Source organism: Lethenteron reissneri, chromosome 61, assembly GCF_015708825.2.
Source record: "Lethenteron reissneri isolate LAM-NWPU_2019-01 chromosome 61, ASM1570882v1, whole genome shotgun sequence".
NCBI classification, from domain to species: Eukaryota; Metazoa; Chordata; class Hyperoartia; order Petromyzontiformes; family Petromyzontidae; genus Lethenteron; species Lethenteron reissneri.
Genome location: NC_083839.1, coordinates 8,576,927 through 8,595,041, shown reverse-complemented (window position 1 = coordinate 8,595,041; position 18,115 = coordinate 8,576,927). Strand labels below are relative to the sequence as shown.

The 18,115-nt window shown below is 50.8% G+C and overlaps 1 protein-coding gene and 1 long non-coding RNA gene across 3 annotated transcripts in view; one reads left to right on the top strand and one right to left on the bottom strand.

Moving 5' to 3' along the window:
• LOC133358204 (bone morphogenetic protein receptor type-2-like) overlaps positions 1 to 18,115 on the top strand; it is a 68,486-nt gene that overhangs the window by 37,288 nt on the left and 13,083 nt on the right. Inside the window, exons 3-7 of one of the 2 annotated variants that reach the window (XM_061576442.1) lie at positions 7,481 to 7,600; positions 14,142 to 14,258; positions 14,473 to 14,555; positions 16,079 to 16,309; positions 17,292 to 17,415. In XM_061576442.1, coding sequence (XP_061432426.1) covers positions 7,481 to 7,600; positions 14,142 to 14,258; positions 14,473 to 14,555; positions 16,079 to 16,309; positions 17,292 to 17,415 — 675 coding nt within the window. Of the gene's footprint in view, positions 1 to 7,480; positions 7,601 to 14,138; positions 14,259 to 14,472; positions 14,556 to 16,078; positions 16,310 to 17,291; positions 17,416 to 18,115 lie in introns of both variants that reach the window. The other variant, XM_061576441.1, reaches the window with a different exon arrangement.
• LOC133358206 (uncharacterized) overlaps positions 7,531 to 18,115 on the bottom strand; it is a 33,712-nt gene continuing 23,127 nt past the window's right edge. The window contains exon 3 of the long non-coding RNA XR_009757028.1: positions 7,531 to 7,655. This is a non-coding gene — a long non-coding RNA (uncharacterized LOC133358206). The remainder of the gene's footprint in view (positions 7,656 to 18,115) is intronic.

Here is an 18,115-nt window from a genome sequence, read left to right as displayed (position 1 = left end):
GTGAGTGGCAGGTGGTGGTGAGAGGGAATGAGTTGAAGGAGGTGAGTGGCAGGTGGTGGTGAGAGGGAATGAGTTGAAGGAGGTGAGTGGCAGGTGGCAGTGAGAGGGAATGAGTTGTAGGAGGTGAGTGGCAGGTGGTGGTGAGAGGGAATGAGTTGAAGGAGGTGAGTGGCAGGTGGCGGTGAGAGGGAATGAGTTGAACGAGGTGAGTGGCAGGTGGCAGTGAGAAGGAATGAGTTAAAGGAGGTGAGTGGCAGGTGGTGGTGAGAGGGAATGAGTTGAAGGAGGTGAGTGGCAGGTGGCAGTGAGAAGGAATGAGTTGAAGGAGGTGAGTGGCAGGTGGTGGTGAGAGGGAATGAGTTGAAGGAGGTGAGTGGCAGGTGGCGGTGAGAGGGAATGAGTTGAAGGAGGTGAGTGGGCAGGTGGTGGTGAGAGGGAATGAGTTGAAGGAGGTGAGTGGCAGGTGGTGGTGAGAGGGAATGAGTTGAAGGAGGTGAGTGGCAGGTGGTAGTGAGAGGGAATGAGTTGAAGGAGCTGGTTGGGGAGGTGGCAGTGAGAGGGAATGAGTTGAAGGAGGTGAGTGGGCAGGTAGTGGTGAGAGGTAATGAGTTGAAGGAGGTGAGTGGGCAGGTGACAGTGAGAAGGAATGAGTTGAAGGAGCTGGTTGGGCAGGTGGTGGTGAGATGGAATGAGTTGAAGGTGAGTGGCAGGTGGTGGTGAGAGGGAATGAGTTGAAGGAGGTGAGTGGCAGGTGGCGGTGAGAGGGAATGAGTTGAAGGAGGCGATTGGGCAGGTGGCAGTGAGAGGGAATGAGTTGAAGGAGGTGAGTGGCAGGTGGTGGTGAGAGGGAATGAGTTGAAGGAGGTGAGTGGCAGGTGGCGGTGAGAGGGAATGAGTTGAACGAGGTGAGTGGCAGGTGGCAGTGAGAAGGAATGAGTTGAAGGAGGTGAGTGGCAGGTGGTGGTGAGAGGGAATGAGTTGAAGGAGGTGAGTGGCAGGTGGCAGTGAGAAGGAATGAGTTGAAGGAGGTGAGTGGCAGGTGGTGGTGAGAGGGAATGAGTTGAAGGAGGTGAGTGGCAGGTGGCGGTGAGAGGGAATGAGTTGAAGGAGGTGAGTGGGCAGGTGGTGGTGAGAGGGAAGGAGTTGAAGGAGGTGAGTGGCAGGTGGTGGTGAGAGGGAATGAGTTGAAGGAGGTGAGTGGCAGGTGGTAGTGAGAGGGAATGAGTTGAAGGAGCTGGTTGGGGAGGTGGCAGTGAGAGGGAATGAGTTGAAGGAGGTGAGTGGGCAGGTAGTGGTGAGAGGTAATGAGTTGAAGGAGGTGAGTGGGCAGGTGACAGTGAGAAGGAATGAGTTGAAGGAGCTGGTTGGGCAGGTGGTGGTGAGAGGGAATGAGTTGAAGGAGGTGAGTGGCAGGTGGCGGTGAGAGGGAATGAGTTGAAGGAGGTGAGTGGGCAGGTGGTAGTGAGAGGGAATGAGTTGAAGGAGGTGAGTGGGCAGTTGGTGGTGAGAGGGAATGAGTTGAAGGAGGTGAGTGGCAGGTGGTGGTGAGAGGGAATGAGTTGAAGGAGGTGAGTGGGCAGGTGGTGGTGAGAGGGAATGAGTTGAAGGAGGTGAGTGGGCAGGTGGTGGTGAGGGGGAATGAGTTGAAGGAGGTGAGTGGCAGGGGGTAGTGAGAGGGAATGAGTTGAAGGAGGTGAGTGGCAGGTGGTGGTGAGAGGGAATGAGTTGAAGGAGGTGAGTGGGCAGGTGGTGGTGAGAGGGAATGAGTTGAAGGAGGTGAGTGGCAGGTGGTGGTGAGAGGGAATGAGTTGAAGGAGGTGAGTGGCAGGTGGTAGTGAGAGGGAATGAGTTGAAGGAGGTGAGTGGGCAGGGGGTAGTGAGAGGGAATGAGTTGAACGAGGTGAGTGGCAGGTGGTGGTGAGAGGGAATGAGTTGGAGGAGGTGAGTGGGCAGGTGGTGGTGAGAGGGAATGAGTTGAAGGAGGTGACTAGGCAGGGGGTAGTGAGAGGGAATGAGTTGAACGAGGTGAGTGGCAGGTGGTGGTGAGAGGGAATGAGTTGAAGGAGGCGAGTGGCAGGGGGTAGTGAGAGGGAATGAGTTGAAGGAGGTGAGTGGGCAGGTGGTGGTGAGAGGGAATGAGTTGGAGGAGGCGAGTGGCAGGGGGTAGTGAGAGGGAATGAGTTGGAGGAGGTGAGTGGGCAGGTGGTGGTGAGAGGGAATGAGTTGAAGGAGGTGAGTGGGCAGGTGGTGGTGAGAGGGAATGAGTTGAAGGAGGTGAGTGGGCAGGTGGTGGTGAGAGGGAATGAGTTGAAGGAGGTGAGTGGCAGGTGGTGGTGAGAGGGAATGAGTTGAAGGAGGTGAGTGGGCAGGTGGTAGTGAGAGGTAATGAGGAAGAGAGAAGCGCCAGACGCCTCCGAGCTGTCGACGCAGAGAGACCAATGCCACGTGATCACATTCTGCGTAACCTGCGCAGCCCGAGTGCAGGGTGATATTTTAAGTTCATGATGAAGGCTATTGGGTTAGATGGCGTCAATATGATCTGTGTCGTTAACCCACCGCCACCCGACACGGTGATGACGTCACGTGACTCTTAGGAGCGGACACAGAAAGACTTCGTCACAATTCGGGCTAATCGCCTGATGAAGCTGGTCGTTGTTTTCGTTACTCGCCAGCGACACGTCACGCTACTTGAATTGTAAATGTTGTGGGTTTACGCTCCAACACACAACCGGCGTGCTGGAACCCACTGGCACGGTCTGTGCCCGTGACGATCCTTCCCAGTTGGCTGTGTCGGGGGGGGGGGGGGGGGTGGCAGTGGCGGGTTTTAACGACGCATTTACATTCGCGTGATATAACCCCAAAAAAACCCTTTATTATTAATAGTATCGGTCACGAAACGCCTATGACGTGTCCCATTGACATTTGTGCATACACACACGCGCACGCGCGCACAATATCTAACTCTGTTGGACTTATCCTTTAAATAAAACCCTCTTCGGGCAGAGGAAGCGACGGAGAAGAGGAGGGCGAGAGGCTGGGGCCTGGGTCAGGGGGGGTCAGCGCACAGACATCCTCCTGGGAGCGCGGGGAGAGGGGGAATGGGGGGGGGGGCTGCGGGGGGTGGGACGATGGGGGGGGGCGATGGGGGGACGCGGGGGGATGGTGGGGGGGGGGGTCGATGCTCTTCCTCGCCCCACACCGCTGGGCCCATCTCACAGGGGGAGGCTTTGGGCCACCATTGGGGGCGCCGCCGCGGTGGCTATGAGATGTTAACTACCTCGCCTGGTATACAGGAGGTCTGTGTCTCTCTCTCTCATAATCATCACGGTGGCTGTGAGATGTTAACTACCTCGCCTGGTCTACAGGAGGTCTGTGTCTCTCTCTCTCATAATCATCACGGTGGCTGTGAGATGTTAACTACCTCGCCTGGTCTACAGGAGGTCTGTGTCTCTCTCATAATCATCACGGTGGCTGTGAGATGTTAACTACCTCGCCTGGTCTACAGGAGGTCTGTGTCTCTCTCTCATAATCATCACGGTGGCTGGGAGATGTTAACTACCTCGCCTGGTCTACAGGAGGTCTGTGTCTCTCTCTCATAATCATCACGGTGGCTGGGAGATGTTAACTACCTCGCCTGGTCTACAGGAGGTCTGTGTCTCTCTCATCATCATCACGGTGGCTAGGATGTTAACTACCTCGCCTGGTCTACAGGAGGTCTGTGTCTCTCTCTCTCTCATCATTATCACGGTGGCTATGAGATGTTAACTACCTCGCCTGGTATACAGGAGGTCTGTGTCTCTCTCTCTCTCTGAGACTAAGGTGCTCTGCAAACCCTCTGGCTACCATCAAAGGTTTGTACACGAAGCCATTCAGATATACAAACACAGACATAATTTCAACCGTGATGATGGGTACAAACTTAGTAATCATTGGAAAGATATTATCAACCATGCAAAAAAGATTTAATTACACAATTTTTTGACTTTACCGAGTGTTAACATCCCTAACGTTTAACAGTACTCTCTTTATTGTCAGCCAACACTGGTATAAACATGGACATTTTCGTTCCTTTTCTATTATGTACATCCACAGTGACTTGCGCACAAACACGTCGTTGACCACGACCACGAGTACCCCGTCCCTCTGTTAGCCCCCCCCCCTCCCGATACGTTCCATTCATTGGCTACCACATTCTGATAAGCCCCTCCCCCCTTAACTGGTACTTAAGAGCTTACATCTTGAATCCCTCCCTCACTTGATGCAGCAAATCTGGCTGTGACGGTCCCACATGATGACGGAGACTTGTGTTGCCTCCGAAACGTCGTGATTTTTATTGTTTTATTTGTATTAATTTTAATTTCATTTTTTACCTACGTGACTTTACCGAAAGAACTAAGAGTATGAATCCTTGCAGTCATGAAAGCTTCAAATCTAGAAATGATGATCATCATCATCAATCATGATGATCATCATCAATCATGATGATCATCATCATCAATCACGATGATCATCATCAATGATGATCATCATCGTCAATCATGATGATCACCATCATCAATCATGATGATCATCATCATCAATCATAATGATCATCATCATCGTCAATCATGATGATCATCATCGTCAATCATGATCATCACCATCAATCATGATGATCATCATCATCAATCGTGATGATCATTATCATCAATCACGATGATCATCATCATCAATGATGATCATTATCATCAATCACGATGATCATCATCAATGATGATCATCATCGTCAATCATGATGATCATCATCATCAATGATTATCATCATCATTCATGATGATCATCATCGCCACCGCCATCATCCCAGATGCAGTTATTGGGCGGCCGTCAACAAGGGGAGTATTTTGATCGATGCCTCGTGCGCGCGCCACTCGTTGAGCTCGCACATCGCGTGGTCAAAGTCCAGCGATCCTGCGGGAAGTGACGCGGCACCCGTCTCCTGAACGCGGCCCTGAGCCAGCGGTGGAAACTCCACGTTCCCATGGCGCTTTCTAATATTGGCCCCGTCGAGTAAGGGTCCGTTGCCTTTCTGCGCAAGTCCGGCAGCACGTCCCCTGTTAAGTGAATTGCGTAATTGCGCATTTAAACAAATTACGTTTCTTACACCCTCCGGTTGGGTTTTATTTTCCCGCGCTTGCCGGCGCTGTGTGAACACGCAGAAACATGTGTCACGTGCAACGCTCTCTGTATCTCACCCCGTGACGGGCACTGTAAGATCCAACACCGTAGTCCGTCCAGTGCTCCCTGACGTGCATTGGCTTCCGGTTGCCAAAGGAATACGTTGTTATAAGGTAGCACTGATTGTACACAAAGTGCTTGCCACAAATGAACCACAATACCTGGCCGCTGATCTCATCACGGAGCAGAAACCATTATCACTGGAACTGCGGCCATCCTCGCAGCAGCGGCGTTTGGCTAGCCATCGAGCACCGATAATAGGAAGCCACTGGAGCCACGCACTTTCAAATTATCGTCTCGATTGAAAACTCATTTCTTAAGAACCACTTTTTGTGTTTATTTTGTTGTCCTTCCTCGGCACCTCCGATTAGCACGGTTGGCTACGTACGGTGCGAATGAAGTTCAACACATATCACACCCCCCTGCTGCGAAAGCCTGGCAGGACCCTCCTGAAAGTGAGTCTTGAGACTCAGTGAAGCTTTCCTGAGTAAACAAGCATAGTCACGATAATAATCTACACGTCTTTATTAAATTCGTATGTACAGTTAACTCTTCGTCACTCGATTAACTATGGCTCGTGCGGCACCGTAGCCCCGAACCTGGCCACCCTCGTTCGATCCCTGGCCACGGCTAACGTCAGGGCAGAGCGATGTCCGAACCCGGCGCTGACCAATCTGGTGGCGACGTATGGTCAAGCGACCTTCCACGGCTGACGCGGAGGGACGAGCCCTCCATCCAGCAGTGGATCGACAGGGGGGCTGCACTTTTAATGAACTTATGAGAAAGATGAAGGTGGCTCGGGCCGAACGCTCCTCGGGAGCGGAAGCACGCCGCGCCGAGAGGACGTCCGCCGCGTGAGATGGAGCGGCGAAATTGGCCGCGAGCGACGCCGACAGCCTGGGCGGACGAGGCCTTCGTCCGCGGCCGATGGATCGGAGTGATTCTAAATATATATTTTTAATCTTTGCCAAGAGAGTGTCGGCGGGTGCGCGCGTGTGACCGTTCAAATTCAGAGCGTTCCAGCGGCACCGTGCGTGAGAATCGGAAGCCGCTTTTCCTGCGCGTTGCTCCGCGTGTTTGGGTTCGACAGCCAATCGCAGGACACCACCGGGTGGTGGGGGGGGGACTCGCAGCCGTGATCAGATCGCCCCCCCCCCCCCCCATCGCCGTGCCGTCTTCTTCTGCTTCTGGGAATGTCGTTTTTACTCCGGGGAAGAAAAAAAACAACGGCGATTCCTTTCAGAGCCCCCCCCCCCCCCCCCGCTCTCCCGAGAGGGCGAGAAACTGCATCGCGTCCCGCGCTTCGGCGTCGCGCCAGCCACGCGGTGCCCTCGGCGCCGACGACAACACGCGCGTCTCCCGCGCGCCCCCGTGCCACCCGCATGCACGCGCACCCCGCTGTGCGGAGTTGCAGTGCGAGTTGAGAAGGGGCCGTGGGGATGACGCGAGGTGCCGGGCGAGGTCACTGCCGGGCGTGACGCTCCCTGACCCCCGAGCCGCGATGGATCTCGAGCTCCAGCACCCCTCTCCCAGCCCTCTCCAGCCCTCTCCCAGCCCTCTCTCCCAGCCCTCTCCCAGCCCTCTCCCAGCCCTCTCCCAGCCCTCTCTCCCAGCCCTCTCCCAGCCCTCTCTCCCAGCCCTCTCTCCCAGCCCTCTCCCAGCCCTCTCCAGCACCCCTCTCCCAGCCCTCTCCCAGCCCTCTCCCAGCCCTCTCTCCCAGCCCTCTCCCAGCCCCGTCCCACTCCTCCCCTGCACACTCTTCCCGGCACCCCGAGTTTCCGTGTTTTTTGGGGTCGGGTTGACTCGAACGCCGTCTTAGACGGCAGCCTGAATTGTCTCCGAGTCGGTTTCGCTTCGCGGGTCCACGCGCAGGAGTGAGCCGAGTTCGATTCCCGCTCGCGGTCGACACCGGTGACGATTATTTTAACCGGTCCTAGGGCTCCCCGAGGTCGACTCAGTCTCAAATGGGTACCTGGTGCGATGTGTTGAAAACCACCACTGGGGAGACAAAGGCGGCCGGGCGTGGTGTTGGCCACCCACCCCCTCGTGTACCGTGCCGGCCTTCAAAGGTGCTCGATGACAGCACTTGCCCAACAGTCTGTTAAGGCTACACGGGGGATCTTTGTCTTCGTCTTGTTCGTGTGTCTCTGTGTGTTTGTGAGTGCGTGCGTCCCCCACGTGTGTGCACTTGTAGTGACTGATTGTGCCCCTTCCGACATGCAAGCCACACTGAGGACTCCTTGTGCATGCGTGCGCGCTACGGCAGGATGCTTCATGAAGAGCAGCAACGGGTGCGACAGCAAAACGTGCAGCGTCGACTTCACGCTGTTCTGCTGCTGCAGCGAGGACCTCTGCAACGTCGCCACCGCCACCCTGGCGCCCACAGGTGGGGGGGGTCCGAGTGGACCCATGCGTCTCGTGACCTTGCGCCGACGGGCGAACTGAAATGAAGAATAAAATATAAAAAACATTTTTTTTTTTAAACACGCTTTAATGAAATGAACCGTACTCGTAATGGCAGAACTCCACGACTCCAGGCAGTGGCCCCGCAGCTTGCCACAGCGTAAGGGAGCGTGGTGATTTACAGGCAACGTGAGTTGAGCGTGGACAATTAGACCCGTAAAAAAGATTGTTGAAAAATATATATTTTTATTGTTTAATGATAGAATATAGTATTGTCATCAGTATGACATACCTATACCAAGCTTGCAGTCGATACGACATTGGGAAGACGGTTGAAATTGAGTTACAAGATTTGAGGATACGACAACGGACAGAGTGAGTTAAATAAAAGCGTGTCAAATGTTTAAAAAAATATTTTTTTATGATAGAATATAGTCTTGTCATCAGTATGACGTAAGTATACCAAGTTTGCAGTCGATAGCACATTGGGAAGTGGATAAAATTGAGTTACAAGATGCTTTAAGGATACGACAACAGACGGAGTGAGTTAAATAAAAGCGTGGAATAATAATAAAGAGGCGATTGTTGGTTTAGAGCGGCGGGGTCCATTGCAGCGTCAACTCGATACAACGCAACCGCTGAACCGCGCAGCAGCAGCCGCAGCAGCAGCTGGAGCAGCAGCAGTAGCAGCAGCTGCAGCAGCGGCTGCAGCAGCGGCTGCTACAGCGGCTGCTGCTGCTGCGTCGACGCTTTTCGCCGAGGCTGCGCTGGAGTCGTTTACTTTTGCGGAGTCGAATGTAAACACAGCTCCGAGTCGTATCGTTTCCCAGCTCGAGTTTAATTGCCGCGGCTGTCGGCCAACAAACACAACGCGGAGCGAGCGCTGTGAGCGACGACCCTCGCACTCGATCGCGCGCCCGATCACTCGATCGATCGCATTCTCAATCGCGTGCTCGATTGTTTACTCGATCGCTCGCTCGCAGACGTGGCAGCCCAAAGGGGCTCTCGGAATAACGGCGCCACACACGCGCACGTTTCTCCCACGCACACACACGATCGTTCCTCCCCCAGCACTCTCGCCGGAATTGAATGCTGTGGATTTTGGAATTGATAACTGCGAACTAAAAAAACATAACCAAGTTGAGCTGAACCGTGCGCACAAGTGGCACGCCGCTGTGGCGTGCGTTACAGCGAGGAGCTCTGCGCACAATCGCAAGAATCCGCATTGGGCCCGGTTCAGCACGGAACTGTGCTGTGTGTGAGGGGCTGCGTTAGGGATGGGGCAGGCTGGGCAGCACCAAGGCGAGATCTTATCTCGCTCGCCTGTTATACCGGACTCATGGGTTCGATCCCGATCCTGTGATACCTGCTCTAAATGTGGAGTTTGCGTGTCTCTCTCCCCGTGGTCGCGTGGATTTTCTCCGGCTCCTTTGTGTTTTCCCTCCAAGTTTAGAGTTACATCGCTTTAAATTCCCACACGATGATGAGCCATGTTCTTTGGTTCTTTCGGTAAAGTCACGTAGATAGGAAAAGAATAATGCGAAATAAAGTTAATGAAAATAAAAATAATAATAAAATAATAATAAACAAAAAGAATGTAGACTAAGGCCTGGTTCTTAACCTGAGTGTACTGGCAGTCTACAATGTAGACTGTAGCCTGGTTATTAAGTTTTGTGAGTGTACTGGCAGTCTGTAACGTAGACTGTAGCCTGGTTCTTAACCTCGGTGAGTGTACTGGCAGTCTATAATGTAGACTGTAGCCTGGTTTTTAAGCTGGTGAGCATATTGGCAGTCTATAATGTAGACTGTATTCTTAGGTTTTTTTCGGTAAAGTCACGTAGGTAAAACATTAAAAATAATAAAAGTAAAATAAAATAAAAAATCACGACGTTTCGGAGGCAACACAAGCCTCCGTCTTCAGGTGGAACCGTCACAGCCACGACAGCTGTATCAAGTAAATGAGAGATTGCAGGAGCTACCACTCCGTTTATATAATGGTTGGAGAGGGGGGAAGGGGCAAGTGCAGCACACTTTTTATTCATATGGTAAGGTGAGGCTTAAGAGGGTGAGCCTTTGGTATGGAGAGGTACGGTTTGTGACTCAACCTGGCCTACCTAACAAAGAGAAACAACTAAACATGGTAAACCTGTGATAGTTGTCTCTCAAATAAGATTGGCCAAATAAGTGTAGTTAAATCTTTTTTGCATGGTTAATCACATCTTTCCAATGATTACTCAGTTTGTAACCATCATCACGGTTGAAATTATGTCTGTGTTTGTATATTTGTACTAGCATAAGTACCCGGCGTTGCCCGGGTGAAAAATATATTTCTTAATAACCTTACATATATACACAGATGGGCTGCTACCCCTGCCCCCCCCCCCCCCCCAGCCACGATCTCCTGGGCCGCTGTGCAGTAATATGTACGGCCTATAGTGTGGTGGGGTGTCGAGGCCTAGTACCGTGCAGAGCCTCCGGCCTCGCCTAAATTGCCCACCCGGCTGAGGCTGGGTACAGGGGCCATTACCCCCCCCCCCCCCCGCGCTACAATAATACTGTCTAATCGCTATAATTTTATTATCTACCAACCCTATAATAGTAATTGCACACATTGTGGTGGGGGGGGAGTGAAGAGGACGTGAAACGTTGATGAATTTACCTCAGAGTCGCGTGTTAATGCGTGCGCATATTTTTAACGGGAATTAAAAATGGCGTCCACCCCGCAGCGAATGCGTCGCTACCCGTTGCCAGGGGCAACCGCCGTCCAATGAAACTGCGTATGGTCCGGCGACACACAGACAGACAGACAGACACACACACAGACAGACAGACGGACAGACAGACAGATTTGCGATTTTATATATATAGATGGCTTCGTGTACAAACCTTTGATGGTAGCCAGGAGGTTTGCAGAGAACCTTGGTCTCAGAAAAGACAATTTCATGAGAGCCCACCGAGTTGTAGCAATGATCGGCAACGGCCAAAGAATCAGTTCTGCCGTGTTTCAGATCTGACTTGTGCTCGCGGACACGATCAGAAACATGACGTTTCGTTTCTCCAATGTAGCAATCACCACAAATGCAACTCAATTTGTAGACTCCAGGATATTGTAAGTCAGGAACGACATCCTTCACAGATGGAATCAGATCACGGATTTTATGCACTGTACTGAATCGGACTTGGATCTTATGTTTGTTTAGAATTTTGGAGATCTTTTTGGTCACGCCTGCTATGTATGGTAACGTGACTTACAGTATCCTGGAGTCTACAAATTGAGTTGCATTAGTGGTGATTGCTACATTGGAGAAACGAAACGTCATGTTTCTGATCGTGTCCGCGAGCACAATTCAGATCTGAAACACGGCAGAACTGATTCTTCGGCCGTTGCCGATCATTGCTACAACTCGGTGGGCTCTCATGAAATTGTCTTTTCTGAGACCAAGGTTCTCTGCAAACCTCATGGCTACCATCAAAGGTTTGTACACGAAACCATACAAATATGCAAACACAGACATAATTTCAACCGTGATGATGGTTACAAACTGAGTAATCATTGGAAAGATGTGATTAACCATGCAAAAAAGATTTAACTACACTTATTTGGCCAATCTTATTTGAGAGACAACTATCACAGGTTTACCATGTTTAGTTGTTTCTCTTTGTTAGGTAGGCCAGGTTGAGTCACAAACCGTACCTCTCCATAACAAAGGCTCACCCTCTTAAGCCTCACCTTACCATATGAATAAAAAGTGTGCTGCATTTGCCCCTTCCCCCCTCTCCAACCATTATATAAACGGAGTGGTAGCTCCTGCAATCTCTCATTTACTTGATACAGCTGTCGTGGCTGTGACGGTTCCACCTGAAGACGGAGGCTTGTGTTGCCTCCGAAACGTCGTGATTTTTTATTTTATTTTACTTTTATTAATTTTAATGTTTTACCTACGTGACTTTACCGAAAAAACCTAAGAATATGAATCCTTGCAGTCACGAAAGCTTCAAATCTAGAATTAATGTAGACTGTAGCCTGGTTCTTAACTTGAGTGAGCGTACTGGCAGTCTATAATGTTGAATTAAAAAAAACCACGACGTTTCGATCGCAACACAAGTGGTCGTCATCAGGTAACGGGGGGTTAGCCTCTAAAGGCAAACTGTTTATAAAGGTTTAGAGATGGGCGTAGCCCAAGTGTGTCAGCAGCATGGGCGGGGCAGCTGATGTTGATGTAGAGAAAACAACGACACCGGCAGTCGGGCTGAACGAATAATCGATTTCAAATCGAAATCGAAATTTGACGCAATGCGATTAGCAAATCGCAAGGTTGCGATTTTTGCGATTTTAAAAGTCCTATTACTTTCTTATTGGAATTTTATATTTTGTATTATTATAACTTTATTTATTTAACTTAACAATTGTTCTACGTTTGATTGTTCTATTTAAATTATTATTTTTTAAAATAAATACATGTTGGAAGCAATTCATATCTTTTAAGTTCTCATCCTTGCATTAGAATATATAGATCAGTTCATATTTTGATATCATGTGGTAATGCTCCATCACATGTTTTAAATCTATTACACAGTGAATGTTCAACTAAAGCTTGACTTAATTTTTTTTATCGAAAATCAAATCGCAGTTGCAATATCTGTCAGAAAAATCACAATTTTATATTTTCCCCAAATCGTTCAGCCCTAACCGGCAGTGGGTCTACACCAATCAAAGGGCCGCCAGGCAATCATGGCACCTCGCTCCACACACAACCACACTTCTGACGTTAGAGGTTGACAATAAAACACAAATCAAGTCATGACCCAAAGTGGTTTATGACATCTTTCCATTGATTGCTGAGTTTATAACCATCCTCTCGGTTGAAATTGTGTGTGTGTCTGTATATATGGATGGCTTCATGAACGAATCTTTGTTGATAGCCAGTAGGCTTAGAGAAATCAATTTCGTGTGAGCCAGCCCCATTAGAGTAATGATCAGCCACGGCAGAAGTATTGGTCCTACCGTGTTTCAAATCTGTCTTATGCTCACGAACACGGTCCGAGACATGTCGATGAGTTTCCCCAATGTAATTGTTGCCGCAGATACAGCTTAGTTTGTAGACGCCAGGATATTGCATGTCAGGAATCTTGTCCTCTACAGATGGAATCAGATCATGCATTGTATGTACTGTGTTAAATCAGACCTGGATCTTGTGTTTGTTCATGATTTTGGAAATAGTTTTGGTTACCCCTGCTATGTATGGCAGGGTGATGGTTTTTATTGGATCCTCAGATGGCTCCTTCCTCACGGTTGGGGTGGTGGCCTTGCGGCTTGTGTAGTCAGAATATCCATTCACCTTGAGAGCTTGGTGTACGTGTTAGAGTTTACTGGTTAGGTGTTCATGTCGGAGATACATTGAGCTCTATGGTGTAGCGTTTTTATGAGGGAATTCTTCTGGAATGGATGGTGGTGGGAATCAAGTTTTAGGTAGGCGTCAGTATGGGTTACTTTCCTGTAGACAGAATGGCTCATTGAGTCATCTGGTCTCTTTTTTATTAAGACATCCAAGAAAGGTAGCATGGCATAATGTTCTACCTTCATGGTGGATTTGATGGTCTAAGACAAATGCAGCCAGTACACTCACTTTGATTAAGAACCAGGCTACAGCCTACATTAGTGTTTTTTAATTTTAATAAATGTTATTCACTTTATTTTTATTCTTATTTTTTTCCATCTACGTGACTTTACCGAAAGAACCAAAGAATATGAATTCCTGCAGTCACGAAAGTGTTAAGTCAAGATGATGAGCCACTTCGTTGAGCTATCATTCGTCATAGCCAGGTCGCTTCTAAATAAGAGATATACCGCTCAGTGGGCCTTACCTGGTCAAATAAAATACAAATTGCAGTTAAGAACAGAACCCGTTTGCTCGTCATGGCCCCGATACCGAGAGGGCTGCAGCTCTCGTGCGTGTCCCCCGTGCATGGTAACCCCGCGTGTGAGTAAACGGCGGAGTGAGCCGAGAGGAGTGAGTGGAATCTGAGTGAGGGTGTAGCGTGCATGACAGGAGTGTGAGCGAGAGCCGGAGTGATTGTTAGTGAGAGCGGAGCGAGAGTGGAGTGTGAGTGGAGTGTCAGTGAGAGCGGACTGAGAGTGGAGTGTGAGTGGAGTGTGAGTGGAGTATCGGTGAGAGCGGAGTGAGAGTGTGAGTGGAGTGTGAGTGGAGTGTGAGCGGAGTGTGAGTGGAGTGTCAGTGAGAGCGGAGTGAGAGTGTGAGTGGAGTGTGAGTGGAGTGTGAGCGGAGTGTGAGTGGAGTATCAGTGAGAGCGGACTGAGAGTGGAGTGTGAGCGGAGTGTGAGCGGAGTGTGAGTGGAGTGAGGGCGGACTGAGAGTGGAGTGTGAGTGGAGTGTGAGTGGAGTGTGAGTGGAGTATCAGTGAGAGCGGAGTGTGTGTGGAGTGTCATTGAGAGCGGAGTGAGAGTGTCAGAGTGAACGTAGAGTGATGAGAGTGCGTGCTCGCTGCGTGCGCTGCTGCAGAAGAGGTGACGCCGGCGCCGGTGGCCCCGGGCGGCCATGCCATGGTGGTGGTGCTCGTGTCGCTCACCGCCGCCGCCACGCTGCTCGCCGCGCTGCTCTACGCGCTGCGCCAGGGCCACAGTGAGTGCCCGTTCGTCTTCACGACATCGAAATTAAAGTTTAAAATAAATGCCCGCTCCTGACCGCGGCTGTTTACGGAGACGATGGCGTTTTGGAGAGAGCGGTGCACTTGTGTGTGTGTGTTGACCTTTTTTCGCACCGTACGTAGCCGATGCGGTGCGCTCGGCTGTGCCGGTGCCGTGCATGACCACGGCCGTGCGTGTCACCCCCGCAGAGCAGTGGAAGAGGAAGAGGGGAAGAGCAGCAGAAGCCCAGCCTTATCCCAGCATCGACACCAACAAACTCATGCTCATAGAGGTGCGCAACTTATGTATGTCTGTGAGATTGAACACTAATTTCTTGAGAACTGCTTAGTGCGTTTAGTTTGATGTTCTTCCCCCGCATCTCAGATTGGCGCGGTTGGCTACGTACCGTGCGAAAGAATTTCAACATCAACACGTAGCGAATGGAGCTCATAGAAGTGTCGAACCCATAGAGTTAACAGATCCCATAGGGGTGCGGAACCCATAGAGTTAACAGATCCCACAGAGGTGTAGAACCCATAGAGTTCACAGATCCCATGGACTTCTTCACAAATCTGGCTGTCGCCTGATGAAGCTAGTTGTAATTACTGGCGAAACGTCGTACTCAGATTGTAAATGTTGAGACTTGGCTCTCCAACACACCGGTGTGCTGTACTAGTGATGCATTGGAATGTTCTGTTTACGTGACAAACCTTATTAATTGGCTGTGTCGGGTGGTGGCGGGTTTAACGACACATTTATACATTTACAGCGATCTAACCCAAAAAACTCTTTTATGGAGAACCCATCGTGGGGGTGCGGCAGTGCTGCCACCTCCTGGCCACTTCAGGATGTGGCAGCACTTTCCCACCAACCTGGCCATGGCGACAGAGAGAAAAGTTTGTTTCGTGACAGTCAAACAGATATTTTAAATTGTCGAACTTGGAATTTAGACAAATCAGCTTCAGGACCAAATTGAACGTGCCGGGTTTTTGTTCCCACCGTGCGAAGACCATTAGCTCACTCCACTCGAGAGACGGCTTAACAGCGGGCGACTGAACCCGGATTTGAGACCAGCATGTCAGCAGCGCCAGCCCAACGCCCTGCCAGCTCCCCGCACCACACCAGGATAGTCCTCGTGACGACTTGATCTCGTGCCGCGGCGCTGCGTGGCAGTCGCTCGCTCGCTCAGAGGGGCACGGAAACCACGGGTGGGCAGAAAAGCGGCCACAAGATGGACCCACTGCACCAAAAATTGCCCAAGCTCTGCTGTCCTCTACGTATGAAGGTGTTGGCGCCCAATTTAATGTTTAAACACGGGCGGGAACTGAAGCACTAGGATAAAACCCACATTTGCGAGGGGGAAAATACTATATCCTGTACAGACAGGAACATTCTTGATTTGAAGCTTTCGTGACTGCAGGAATCCATACTCTTTGGTTCTTTCGGTAAAGTCACGTAGTTAGAAATCAAATAAAATTTTAAAAGTCGTGATTTATTTTATTTCTAACTACGTGACTTTACCGAAAGAACCAGAGACAGGCACATGTGTAGTCCATCCACATCTGTTGCACTGCCTTCTCGTGGCGAGCCCAGGGTATGGCCTCATCCTCGACATCGATCTCTGCGTGTGCGGTGATCCACCAACCATCGCAAGCTGCTGCCTCCACAGCAGCGGAGCCACCAGAGCCACCGCCGCCACGGCTAAAAGGGCAAACAGAGGGTCCGTCTTGTCGATTCGCACGAATTTCTCGTAACCGTCACCCCCTGCCGTCCCCTCCCTCCACCTCGCCCACCCCCCGCGCCTGTGGCGCACAGCAAATAGGTCGCGGGCGCTACGGCGCGGTGTGGAAGGGGGTGCTGGACGAGTGCACGGTGGCAGTGAAGGTGACGTCGCTGGAGAACCGGCAGAACTTCCTGAACGAGCGCGAGATCTACCGCCTGCCGCTGGTCGCGCACGGCAACATCACGCGCTTCATCGCCGCTGAGGAGCGCAGCGGCCCTGACGGCCGGCCCGAGTTCCTCGTCGTCATGGAGTACTACCAGCACGTGAGTAACATCGGCACGTGAGTAACACCGCCACTGGAATTGTGGGTTTCACCTTGATGAAATAAAATAAAAATAACTAAATCACGACGTTTCGGAGGCAACACAAGCTTCCGTCATCAGGTGGAACCCCAGCAAAAACATTTTACTGTAGTGGACAGAGAGAGCTGTATGTGACAAGCGATTATATAGGGTAAAAGCAAGGGAGGAGGGATGCAGAGTATGGATCCTTGCTGTCACGAAAACTTTAAATCTAGAATTCACCTTGATGCTCGGCAGTTGAAGTGTTTTCGCCTTAGCCGTCATGCATGAGTGTTTTGCTGTGGCAGTGAGGCTCTCCCGAGTAAACAAGCGGAGTTATAATGATGATGATAGTAATAGAGTGCGTGTGTACGTTGAACTTCTTTCGCACCGTGCGTAGCCAATCGTGCTAATTGGAGGTGCGAACCGTGCCAATATAACAGTGACAACGATGGGGCGTGGGGTGATTGAGCAATGCCCATCTGTGTTCTCCCCGTGGCCGCGTGGATTTTTCTCCGTGTCCTCCGGTATTTCTCTCCACATTTAGAATCAACGTTGCGCGTAAAAACATTTGGCTGCGACACATTGTCACATCACGATATCGGCCACTTTGCCGAGCTGCCATTTGTGATGGCCAGGCCGCTTCTGAAAAAGAGCTAAGCAGCAGCTGAGTGGAGCTCACCTGGTAACATAAACAATGGTTTAAAATAAAATAAATCACGACGTTTCGATCGCAACACAAGCGGTCGTCATCAGGCAATTTTTATTTTATTTCTACCCACGTGACTTTACCGAATGAACCAAAGAGTATGGATTCCTGCAGTCACGAAAGCTTCAAATCAAGATTGAAGAGTTTTAAACTCTCATGCCACCCCCCTCCCCCCACTGTGCCGTGGCTCCGTGTCGCGCCGCTCCCCTCGCTGCCCTCCGCGCGTGACCCCAGGCGCGTGCTGCCGCCCCGCAGGGCTCCCTGAGCAACTTCCTGATGAACAACGCGAGCGAGTGGGAATGCTCGTGCCGCCTGGCGCATTCGCTCACCCGGGGGCTCTCCTACCTCCACTCGGAGATCGTCAAGAACGGCGACTACGGTTTGCATCCCGGCGCGAGCGGCGCATTCTCTGTCTCTCTCTCTGTCTCTCCGTCTCTCTGTCTCTCCGTCTCTCTCTGTCTCTCTCTCAGTCTCTCCGTCTCGCTGTTTCTCTTTCTCTCTGTGTCTCCGTCTATCTCTCTGTTTCTCCATCTCTCTCTCTCTGTCCGACTCTCGGCTTCGTGATGTGCTCACAGGGAAGGGGAAGGGTGTGATCACCGGGAGTTGTTTGATCGCAGAATGGAAATAACATTGAATCTCTCGGCCTGTGGGCGGCGGCCCCATTCCGAGTTGAAGAATCGTGAAGCACGGCGGTGAGCGCATTGCGTTATAAACTGTTGAAACTAAAACGATTTTATTTTACCGGGTAAGGCCCCACTGAGCTATACAACTATTTTTCATAAGTAACCTGGCTATAGCAAATGATCGCTCAACGAAGTGGGATTATCATCACGTGGACATTTATAGCAGCCAAATACTTGGAATGTGTGACGTTCATTCTAAATGTGGAGGGAAAAACCGGACGGACCCAGAGAAAAATCTACGCGACCAACACGGCATGCATGGGGAGGTGTGTATCCAGCAGGCGGATTGACAATTCGCTGTAAATGTTATGCATGAAAACCCGCTTAGATGCTGGGTTCATACTGGGTTTCCGCTGCTCGTGATGTAACCAGACTCTCGAGTTGATGGTCTCAGCA